Source organism: Malurus melanocephalus, unplaced genomic scaffold (assembly GCF_030028575.1).
Source record: "Malurus melanocephalus ecotype Western Australia unplaced genomic scaffold, MMel_1.1 scaffold_24, whole genome shotgun sequence".
Classification (NCBI taxonomy): Eukaryota; Metazoa; Chordata; class Aves; order Passeriformes; family Maluridae; genus Malurus; species Malurus melanocephalus.
In genome coordinates, this window is record NW_026623256.1 from 3,128,261 (window position 1) to 3,140,281 (window position 12,021).

The 12,021-nt window shown below is 40.9% G+C and overlaps 2 protein-coding genes across 2 annotated transcripts in view; both read left to right on the plus strand.

The window, feature by feature from the left end:
* The window catches only part of PRKAR2A (protein kinase cAMP-dependent type II regulatory subunit alpha), a 59,172-nt gene extending 48,509 nt beyond the window's left edge, over window positions 1-10,663 (plus strand). Inside the window, exons 7-11 of the mRNA XM_057390350.1 lie at window positions 784-885; window positions 2,687-2,761; window positions 5,164-5,229; window positions 5,877-6,015; window positions 6,547-10,663. Coding sequence (XP_057246333.1) covers window positions 784-885; window positions 2,687-2,761; window positions 5,164-5,229; window positions 5,877-6,015; window positions 6,547-6,680 — 516 coding nt within the window. The 3' untranslated portion in view covers window positions 6,681-10,663. The remainder of the gene's footprint in view (window positions 1-783; window positions 886-2,686; window positions 2,762-5,163; window positions 5,230-5,876; window positions 6,016-6,546) is intronic.
* Window positions 9,839-12,021, plus strand: part of RPP14 (ribonuclease P/MRP subunit p14) — a 4,585-nt gene continuing 2,402 nt past the window's right edge. Inside the window, exons 1-3 of the mRNA XM_057390218.1 lie at window positions 9,839-9,851; window positions 10,909-10,937; window positions 11,621-11,859. Of these exons, the coding sequence (XP_057246201.1) occupies window positions 9,839-9,851; window positions 10,909-10,937; window positions 11,621-11,859 (281 nt within the window). The remainder of the gene's footprint in view (window positions 9,852-10,908; window positions 10,938-11,620; window positions 11,860-12,021) is intronic.

Here is a 12,021-nt window from a genome sequence, read left to right on the forward strand (position 1 = left end):
TTGCGGGCGGTGGGGTTTGGGCTCTCCCGAGGCTGTTGCGGGCGGTGTTCCCGCAGCCGATGGCAGTGCGGGAACGGAACCGCTCCCGAGCCTTCGGGCTCTCAGCGCCGCCCTGTGGCCGCGGCCTGGGAGGGGATTTTGCCCCAAATTTGGGATTTATAAACACACCGAGTTGTATTTCCTTATGGAACACGCAGAGTGCAGGCAGTTAGGAAGTGGTCCTTCCAGAAGCTGGCTCTCAGATCTGAGAAGATAGAGTGCGCAATAGTGCTGAACAGAAGTGCTGCTGTATTTGTTATTCTGTACCTGACCTATTTGAGACAAGTATAAATCTCCCAACTTTTTAAATCTGTAGAGAAGAATCCAATTCAGACTTAGTGCTTAAGTTACCTTAACAAGTGCTGGAAATGCCAATTTTCACTGGCTTCTGCAAGARGAGCAAAACTTCATTGAATGCAGAAGCGTGAAAGACGGTTTAACAAATGGGCAAACAAAACACCAAAACTCAACCTAGAAAAACAGTATAAGATAAAATAAAAAACTGAATTCCTAAATTATCTGAGAAAGATCAGGTGTTCAAACTCCCTGTTTTTCAATTTGTTCTTGCCAGAAGTGCTCTCACAGGAGCTGTTGCAGTCACTGGTGTGGTGGATATGGTATCACTTTAGCAGCTGGCTTCTCAACCCCAGCATTTGTTGTAAATACTCATTCATGTTTGTCAGTTCTTTAAACAGGGAGCATTTCAGTGAAGAGGAATAATGTACTCTGTGCTGTTTCTTGCAGGATCGAGTGACGTTCAGAAGAATTATACTGAAAAACAACGCAAAGAAGAGGAAGACGTATGAATTATTTATTGAGTCTGTGCCCCTTCTTAAATCCTTGGAGGTAAAGCGTCTCAGAGACATCTACATCAAATTCTTGCATTAGCAGTAGCTCCAGTCAGTGTTCCTGCCATATCAGAAATCTGTCATTTTTGCTTAGAACAATACTAAGTGCTGCTTTGCTATCATATTTTCTACCTAGCTTAATTTTCATTTTTTAAATGGTGTTGAGGTTTTTTTTTCCCCAGATCCTTTATTCACAGTAAGCAGTTTGCTGATTTTTATCTGTCTGACTTTTTTCAAAGTTCTTTACACAAAAAACCCCTCCACAAAACAAAAAAAAAACCAACTTAAATGTATATCAGGGAACAGGTATGAAAGTGTGGTTTGGAACTCAGGGCTGTGGTTTCCTTTTGAGGGTGTGGTACTGAAGTGAGGATACAGTCACTGGGGTATTTGGCCTTTATCAGGCAAGAATGGTTTTAAATTTGAGACGCAGATGTGGGCTGTAATAGGTCTTGCTTCAAGTTGAACTGATGTTTAGGAATTAAACTGCTGAAGGGAGGCACTGCTAYCTGGGAACACAGTGACTGGTGATCTGTTGGGGTGTGTGATCCTGACTTTAGGAACAATGTGTAAATTGTCACTTCTGTTGTTTCACCCTCTATCATCAGAGGGCTTTTGGAATTGGCCAACCTGCTTTGGCATTAGTACATGTCTGTCTTTGCATTAAACTATAATTTAACTTTTCTTCGTTTTCTTATCATAAAATAAACCCCTTCCGTCATGAATCTTTATTATTTGAGCTGTTAATCCCTTTAGGAGAAGATGATAAAATTGCAAAGTATCATTAGGTGTGAACAACAATCTCTATTATRTACTATTTTGGACATATCTTGTAGCTGCGAAAGGGATAAATTACACAACACCTTCTTTCTTAGTGCCTGGCTTAAACTGGTTCCATCAATGTGACTTTTTTGAGCACAGAAATGACTCAAATATTTAAAGATACAGAAAAATAACTCATTAGCACTGGATGGCTTTTTACATGACACATTGCAGTTGAATCACGCAWGGACCAGAATCTGATTTCTCAAACATAGGCAAGATGAAGGTGCATTTGAGGAATGAATGGATTGATTACAACTGAATCATCTGCTGAATTTTAACTGTAGGATTTTCTTCCTTTCTTGGTATGATTTTTGCGCTGCTCTGAAGCAGTGAAATTGTTTTGAGGGGTTCTAAATGGGTGGTGGGGAAACACTGGAGATAACTCTTATTTCTTCCTTCCTGTTTGTGAAGACTTAGGCAAGTTCCCTGGTAAGCCAGGTGGTGCCTCGTGCCCCTGCTGCTGGGCATCCCATTGCCAGGCCTGCTTACAGACCCTGTCCTTGTCACATCACCTTTCTCTTSACTCTAGGAATAAGTTTTTGGACACAACATCCCCCCCCTCACATATGTTCAAGTATATAGTGATGTAAATATTTTACAAATGCGTTGCTGGTGTTTTTCATTAGTTTGTTCATAGGAAATTTTTAACATTTTTTCTGGATGTTTTCTTCAAATTTCAACTGAATCTTAAAGGAAGTGATTTCCCCCCCCCCCTCGCCTTTGCTCTAAACCATCCAAATCAGATATTTTTTAGCTTAGGAGGTAAGAAAAGCACAGGGATGGGACACTAGACAGTCTTACTTCCCTGTTGATTGTGGTGATCTTGAAACCTGTGTTGCAGTACTATGACAATGTCATTTTGGCACTTTATAAATGGTGTGTTTGTGTGTCTAGTGAATGCTGGTTCATTTCAGGAGCGTTCATAGAGACGAACTAGAACTGATTATTATTTTTAATTTTCCTTTTTGTTCCAGGCATCAGAGCGAATGAAGATAGTGGATGTTATAGGAGAGAAGGTGTATCAAGATGGGGAACGTATAATTTCTCAGGTACTTGAAATCTAAAGTTCTCTTTATCTTTGTCCTTTCTCTGCTTCTCTTTTTCTGTTTGAATTCTATTACTTTAACCAACTTGGCACTTATTCTTTTAATACATCAAATTTATTTAACCTCTTCTTGAATGTTTGGAGAATGGACAGTATGTATTTTGCTGCAAATTTATTCTATTACTTTGGCTTCTGGGTGTTTTTTCTCTCATGTATGTTTTATAAATGGTCTTTGCAAGGATTCCAGATGAGTGTGCCTTCAGAAGCTGAAATTAAATGTCTCTCTGTGCAGTTTTCCATAAAAGCTGCCAGCCAGACTTCTCCTAGGCCCCTATGACCAAATTAAACAAGGAGTCACTAGCTCTAGGAAACTAACAGGGTTAATTGAAACCACTGTTTTTCTTTGCTTTCCTGAGGTATTTCAGTGGTGTGGTCTGGCTTCAGTTGACATCCTTTGGTGGTTGGTGAATGTTTTGTCTGCTGCAGCAGATCAAGGCCAGAGTGGTGGAACATGAAGCTGGATGAACTCAAGCTAAAGCTGTGTGATTTTTTTTTTTTTGGCTGTGACACAAATAACTTTTTGAAATACTATTACTGACAAAACACTGGATTTTGCATCGTGTTTAGCTGTGGGTTGCTGTATTGTAAAAGTGCTCTAGGTTCAAGTAGAAGTTAATGCAAGAAAGGMTTACCTGAAATGGCAGGTTTTTAGTTACAATGTTGTTTTATAGACAGAAATGACTCCTTGATAATGTCTTGAATAATTGATCTTAATTACCTTCAATGTCAGATAACTGAATATAGGAAACAAGTTTGCTGATAACTGTCAAATTACTTCGTTCCAAAAATACCCTCAGTTTTGTAAGTTGAAACTCTTGTTGCTTAAGACCCTGAGAAAACTGAACTCTCAGCAAAATCAGAGCTTCTAAAATCAATCTCAAAACTGGGAATTCATACCATCAGTGATCCAATTACACAGTTGGTTTTAATCTTTTGTAATAACCGAATTAAGGACAAGGATGTAATTATCCCTGAAAGGAGGATTAATAGTTTGGATAGGTCTGGGTGATGGTAGTACACTGCTAGAGATGATGAAATTCTGTGCTTGGAAAAGATGTGATAACTCTTACATTACAGCAGTTGCATTAATACCAGAAACCCCTTTTCTCTTGTGAGTAATTTTATATTTTAATTACCTTTCTGGAATTTGACCTCTCAGTTGAAGGCAGTAAGTTTTAAAGCACTGGAAAATTGTTAGTAATGTTATGAGGATGTCTCCCACTCAGTTTGTTTCCATTCTTTTTAAAAAGAAAGTATTCTTTCAGTAGTTGCTCTTTCAGAAGTCAGCATAGAGCATTGGTTCATGCTGTGATGGATGGCAATGGTGAATGAAAAGTTTGCACTGGATGGCTTACAGCCATCCCTAGGAAGCTTAGCTAAAGGCCTGATTTCTTCTGTAACTCCCTGTTTAAATCTTGCATCATCTTCTCCCAGTCCATGTTTCATACTCAGGTTACAAAGTTTTCTCTCCATCCTTCCTATCACATCCATCATCTCCTTGACCACTTGATTTAATGTCAGATTTTTCTCTCTCCTCACACTGTTTCAGGTTTGGCTGCTGAGCTGCTCCCATTCCCTTATCAGTTCCTTTTCCAGTCTTTGTCTCCCTGAAGCCTTTAGTCCCTTTGCTTTTGGTTTGTAGCAGGAGKCATGTGCCAAATCTACACTCAGACTTCCAGCCCTACGCCAGGCCCACTGGGGCAAATGTGGAGAGGGGAGGTCCTCTCTGTCACAGATAAAACTTCAGAATTATAAAGTGCTGGTGAAGCTCTCCAGAGCAGATGTAAAACTGGGATCACTTGAAGATTTGACACAGGATGACATTGAGAGAGATGTGAAAAATGTTCTAGAACGTCTCACAGAAAGACAGAATTTTTGAAGTTGGAGGGGATGTCTGGATATCACCTTTTCCAGCCCCTTTGCTCAAGCAGGGCCATGGAGACTTGAATGGAATCTTCTTCTTGCTGAAAGAAACACAATCACTAAACCCCTGATTTATTAAMATTTGCTTCTGAAAATTTTAGGTGCTGTTTAGTTTCACTAACTATTGCCTACTTCCATCAAGATCAGAAGATTTGCATTAAGTGATTTTGCTATATGTCATCCATCTCCTTTGTGTTTTCCTTTCCTCCTGCCCTCTTACTGAATGATGTGCACTATTAGCTCCTTCCCTGTGGGCTCCTCTGGTGTATTGCCCAACCAGCCACCTTTTAATGTTAAGAATCTGAATGTTTGTGAATTCTAGCTGATTTGCAGGCGTAGTTCAAAGTGAATGCATTAATACCATTTATACATCCTTCCACAGTCAAGTAAAAAAGATTTTATTTTACCTTTTCTTCTTCACAGGGTGACAAAGCAGACTGTTTTTACATTGTAGAATCCGGAGAAGTAAAAATCTTGATTAAAAGCAAGGTGAGTTCAAATTGAGTGATTAGGCTTTGTATTAATCAATCCCTGATTTGACTGATTAATACAAGACATGTGAGAAAGCCCACCCTGAGTTATTTTAATGTATTTTATGACGTTGATCATCATTATTCATGTGATGTAAGCAGTAAACTCTCATACCTGTTCTGATGCAGCCAGAGGTTATTTTAATAAAGTGCAAAGGTCTTTTGCTTCTATCTGCTGCTCTGCAAACTAACGTGATACACTCCTCCTGGTCGTAGGGGTGGAAATGACAGAAGACTGCACGTTACAAAATGTGGGGTCTGTTATCTCTAGTGACATATTAGACATTGGCATTTGAACAGATTTCTGTACAGCCAGGGGAACAGCATGTAGTGCATGATAAAGCCTGTGTTAGGCTATGTAACAGCCATTCCCAAAGCTGTAGCAGTAAATACCTGCTAGTCTCAAAACCTGTGGGCTGGCACACGTTTTTCTTACCAAATTTCCAGCTGAACATAGTATTGAGGTGTTCCACCATGATTTGGGAGTTGCTATGTTAAAGGTCCGAAACCAAGGAGCTGTTGCACATGTGTACAATATCTGGGTTTAACTGTGGCTTTGTCCAGGACAGAACTATGTGCAAATAATGAAATTGCCTTGTTTGACAGACTATGACGAGTAAAGAAGCTAATCAAGAAGTGGAGATTGCCCGGTGTCACAGAGGGCAGTATTTTGGAGAGCTTGCACTTGTTACCAACAAACCCAGAGCAGCCTCTGCCTATGCTGTCGGGGAGGTCAAATGTTTAGGTAAGCAGATGGTCTGTGTTTCCCATCATCCTTTTCTGTTCTTTGCTTGTCTCATGGACCGTGTCTGAGTGAGCAGCCATTCAAAACCCAGCAATCTTTTAGTAACTGGCAGTCAGATTCCAGAAGCCAGGAGCATGGGCTGGAGTGGAGCTCCACGTGGAAGTTGGAGAAGCACTGATGATTCCTCATGGCATATTCTCTATTTTTGGCATGTGTGGCCTGTACTCTCTGGCATCAGCTTCTTGTCTACAAGTTGTCACACACAGCCTTCAGGTCATCTTTCAGTGCCACACAAGGGGGTATATTTGGCTTCTTTATTTATCCTTGAGATCAAGTTTATATTTCATTAATCTTATTTCACYAACAGGACAGAAGGAAATCAGAAACATGATTTCTGTTTCTGTGGCTTCTGTTGAAGCCTCAGCCCTGAGTGGGTTGAACTGGAGGTCTGTGTTCTGAGTTCAAAAACCAGATYTGTAGTTTGTATCCTTTCTGACAAACAATCTTGTTTTCACCTCTGTTCCATTACAGTCATGGATGTGCAAGCATTTGAGAGGTTGCTTGGACCCTGCATGGACATTATGAAGAGGAATATAACACATTACGAGGAGCAACTGGTGGCAATGTTTGGCTCTAGCATGGACCTGATGGATCCAGGGAATTAGGCACAGGGTACCTCAATGCCTTCTTAGTTCAAGACACAGAAAAGCCTCCTATCAGCAACACAACTCACAAGGACAACGGACACTATGGAACAGTAACTGCTGCTGTTTTCTTGGGCATTTTAGAAACCATAAACAAGTCTCAGCACAGATGGATTGCTCACTCCCTGCCTCCACTTTGCTGCTGATACTTCATTATTAGACCTAGATTAAAGATGATTCTAACCCTATGTTCACTTACTTGGTTCAGAATGGCGTCTGTCCAACAGTTCAAGTGCCTGATACGAAACCCAAAGTGTGCAAGATATAGAACCTCCTTCCTTCTGGGTGTTACTGTTGGGATAAATTGTCCCGTCAGATTCTGTAGTGGGAAGCTGCCTGTTCTGCAGAGGCAGCCTGTGGAATACAAGCCTTTTATGGGCTGATTACCTTCATCTGATGCTTTCCTTACACAATGTCAAATTTGCTTTTAATTGTAGCATCTGGGTTTGAAGTTAAAGTATCAATGGAGCCAATGAATAAGATGGCACTGRAGTTTTGGTTCACCTGCTGAAAGCAGCAGGTAACATAGAGAGCTYTTTAAACCAAGTAAACCGAGCTGGGAACATGGGAGAGTCTGCTTAGCAACCAGATGCAGAAAATRTATTTTAAGTGTTTTTGAGCAGCAAAGAAAATTGGTTTACTCTATGCTGTCCAACAAAGTGCAGTGGTTCAGATCAAATGGCCTGRGGGTGTCATAATTGTAATCTCCCCAAATTTGCTCCTTGTTCTTGACACTGAGTACATTTTATGTGGTGAGATCACAATATATGACCTTCTCTTGCTTACAGAAATCCTTTATACTGCTACATTTCCCAAGGCGCAGTTGTTGACTGGGTCAGTTTTAAAGCTTTTTAAGGAGGTGAATGTTTTGTAATTTAAATGAAGACTACTTCTGTACTTGTTTACAGGAGCTTCCCCCAGTCCTAACATTTCACAGTATTTTAACTTCATTAGACACTTGGATGCTTCCAAATACCATGTTGATTTGCTAAACTTTTCAAAAGTTAGCAACATTTGACTTTGTAAAGCAAATGTCTTTGCTAACTACGCAGTTGGTGTGTTTGAGGAGTCTTTTTGGTTTAGGTGATAACTAAGCTAATGATGTTTATCTAAAATACCTGTTAAATTTGCAGCATTTATTAGGTAGATTCTGTTTCTATAGCTTTAAGGACCTTAATTGGCATATGGCTGAGATTTTATCAGAGTATTATCTAAATAAGAATCAGACCATAAGAAGGACATTTTTATGGTGTACAAACAGAATATATATATATATATTAAGACATGAATTTGGAGGTAATAAATCTAGTGACCCTTTGAATTTGCATTCTTCCACAGCTCGTGCAAAACATACTGGTGTTTTATGGGGTTATAAAATTTTTATTGTGAATACTAGTGTAACAGAACCTGCTCTTTTTATTCATGGCCATGTGAGCAAGAATGGAAGGATGCTAATCTTGAATTCCTGCTTTTAGTTATCACAGTGCACATTTCTCTAAGGCACGAGAAGCTTAGCAGCAACTCTTAAGTTTGATTCCTGGACACTTTTTTTCCCCTAAATGGATGAGCTCCTCCCATTTCCTGCAATATGASTAAGATGGAAAGTTGATAAATCTGAATGGCTGTTGTCCAGTTACTGTAATTGCAGTCATATTTTTATATAATGCAAATGATTTGTAATGGACACCACTGAACTTGGTGTTTCCATATTATTAAAGTCCTGGTTGTGATGTCTAGTGGCTGTTCTAACTGCATGTATTTTAGAACAGTGAATTTCYCTTGGTTTCCTGGGCTGTTTCTTTGTCATAAACTACAGCCAAAGAAGCAGCAGGTACTTTTCACTCATGCTTCCAAGATTTAACACCAAAGATAAAAATAATCATCACAGAATTTAAAACAAAATCCCAAACCAACCAAAAAAAAAACACCACAGGAAAAAAAACCAAAAAAACATCATCAGCTCCTTGCAGTGACAGCAGATATAACTTTAAGGTACTTTGGGCTCCATGACAAAGAGTGTTTCTGAAGCCTGCTCGTGACTGTCCTGTGAACCAAACATTAACTGGTCTCTGAACCAGCCTGAGTTTCTGTGCTGCCTAAACTGTCATGTGAACTAAAGAGAAACTTGCTGTGAATAATCACCAGTTGGCCTTTGTTGCTCCCAGGCAGAATATTCACTTCTTTATCCAGGGGAGCCTGGCAGCTTGGGCTGCCTTGCAGATGGATTCTGGTTCTTAATGCCTTTGGTTTTGTGCAGGACAGGACTGTAACCTCAGCACAGRCAAACACAGGCAGTTGTTCCRAAGCTTAACCAAAAACCAGGRAAGGCTSATGTCAGATTCTTTAGATATTTCTGCCTGGAAAGACGGGGTTTGATGGCTTCTAAAAGTCAGAGGAAAAGATGAGAATATGAAATCAAAAGATTGGCATCCCATGTGAACACGAATAAGCTTTTGAAGTGTTATTTTTCTCTGGGTTCCCTGGAGCAATGGCATAGTGGGCAATGCCATCCTGCATCCAGGGTCCGTGCAGCATCATTCCTTGGTGCAGAGAGGCAGATGACCTTGAGCTGAAAGAGAATGAGCTGCTAAGAAGGCTTATCTGTTTAAGAGCTGTAATGTGCAATGTGCCTGATAAGTTTGGTCTGATTTARCCAACCTGTTTGAACAGTTTTGGAGCATGAAATTAGTGAAAGAAGCTTTAGTAAGATACTCAATATTGCCAGGAATCTGGTTAGAGCACCAGCAGTGAGCAAAATTGGGCCGTGTGTGAATGCTGATACTGAGTACAGGGAGCAAGTACAGTCTGTGACCATCTGCCCCATGCCTGTATCTCCTCTCATTCCTTTGCACTCTGTTCATTGCAGTTGTTGCAGAGAATAAGCCCAGGTCTTTCGCTACCACTCAGTGCTCAGTAAGTCTTCCACTGGCAGACTTAAATTGGCACTAGAGAGAGATTTAGTTTTTAATAAAAGAACTCAGCAGCAAAGTGGGCACAGAGGATCATGTCTTCAAGGCTTAGAGGAAGACAAATCTGTTTGTGATTCCCTGCTTGTGATTGTTGTGAAGTCAGCGAGAGGAGCTTTCAGTGGTTAAATATCCTGGCACGTGGTATTCGTCATGTACAGCACAGGTTTGACAACATAAAATAACAAAAAAGGGCAGAAGTGCTCTCCTTTTAGAAACAAAAGTGCAAAACTTAAAACTTTAAAAACAAAGTGCAATTTTGCACTGAGGGCAAAAAAATCCCCAAACCCCTTTGAATGTCACTTCCATTCTTTCTTTTCTGTTGGCTGAAAGCAGACTCTTGTTCTTGACATGTATTTGTAAACTAGTCTTGCCAAAATACAAACATGTTGGGTTTTTTCACTTCAGATAATTTTTGTTGTTACGGTCGTTGCTGAGCATTTTAACTTTTTTCAAACCRTAAATTTTATTTCAAGAGGCCTTCCCTGTGGATTTCCTCCTGGCACTCCACAGCACTACACTGCTATTTCAAGAGGCAAGAGAAAGTCACCTCACAGGAGACACTCAACGCAGCTTAGCTGACTGGAGCTAATAATGCGCTACTAATTTTCCTCTGTGGGGCAGGAGGGGAATTAAATTCTGCATAAAGTTGCTACCTCAAGGCTCCAAGTGCTTTTAAAGGTCTTTCACTTGGGAGAATTTAATAAGACAGTTCTTAAAAAATCGGTCTGTTCTTTTGAGTTAAATGTTTTTTTAATTGATTCATTGAGGGACCCTTACTTTAATTCATTTTACTTTTACTACTTGATTCTCAAAGGATGAACAGCTGCAAAGTTTGGTTCTTGCACTGTAGTATTGAACATGAAAGAAAAATACCTGCCATATAAACATATGGTTTTAACAAGTTAAACCACTCTGGGGTTCAGCTTCACTTTGGTTAATAAAAAACTGACCTGTTGTGTCCAGCCTTCCTGTACAGTCCTGTGTGTGCTCATTATTGACTCGCTGCAGCTGACACAACCCCCAGCCTTACAGCAGCTCCCTGGATACACTTGGAATTGCCTGAGTTCCTGTTGCCAGAACCTCACGGAGAGCAGCACTTCCCCTATTGCAATAACCAAAGGAGATTTTATACAGCACCTGACCTCCAAGTGTTGCTGCTTGGTGATAAAACAAAAAGAAAAAAAAGCCTAATAGCGTAAGAGTATAACCACCTTCTGTAGGTATTGTTGGTTCCAAACTGGCTGCTCTGGTAAGTTTGTGAAATTATCATAGAACTGATTTATTGAGCATTGCAATAAYTGGTTCTCAGTTCCCAGGAGAAACAAGCATTCCTGAATATCTCTTGTTAGCTTACACTTACAGCTACTGAATTTTATGTGGCAAATTGCCTTTTTAACTAACAGTCTGAAAAATTCCTTCAGTACATGTGAAATTATATTTGCTTTTGCTGAAGTTTTACCTGTGAATGTTTGGTGGTTTATGTACTATTTTTAAGCCAGCCCAGGACCAGMGTTTAGGTGGATTATGGTTCTAAGCATGAGAAAGCTCTGGAATAAYAMAGGACCTTTGCACAGAATGAGCAGYGTGAAGGTGCAGGCAAATGCTGTCCTGTGAATTGGGCCTTGTCTCCAGCATGTCATATGTACACTGGGCTACTGCAGTGTTACCCTGCTCGGGTCAATGCTAATTCCTGCATAAACTTTGGTAAAAGAAGGAAGATTCTGTGAAGTTCRTTTGCTGAGGATAATGTTTATTTCAGCAGAGCAAACATACTTTCATCATTCTGTTTCTATGGTAAGGATACATTACATGCCAATCTTTAAATCAGGTACAAGGTATTAAAATGGTGTTATTTTACCTTCTCGACTAGCTGTTGACTGGTGAGRTGCAAAGACAGGCTCAGAAGTTCTGTGCACTTCTTAAATCTGTCAGCTGCGTGTCCTTGGCAAACCCAGGCTGGGACAGCACTGTGTCCTCAGTGTTTGTAACCTGGTGCCAGACAGCACCTTCACCAGGACCTGGCTCGGGACCAACAAATTTGGAGGAGAAGCGAAGGAGCATCTCAGCGTGCCCGACTCCAACAGCGTGTTTGTGGTGCAGCGTTCAGTTTGGCTTTGTGRAGATTGCGTGCAGCACTTGGAAACACCATCTGGTCCCGCCGCTTCCCAGAGGTTCGTCCCAGACCCAAACAGTGCTCTCGCCTTCCTCCTCCGTGTGCAGGGCTGCGCTCGGGGCCGCGCACGGCGCTCGGTGCCGCGGACACCACACCAGGCCCGGTCTGCGGCCGCGCGCAGGGAGCGCCGCGCGGTTGCCATGGCGACACTGACCCCGCC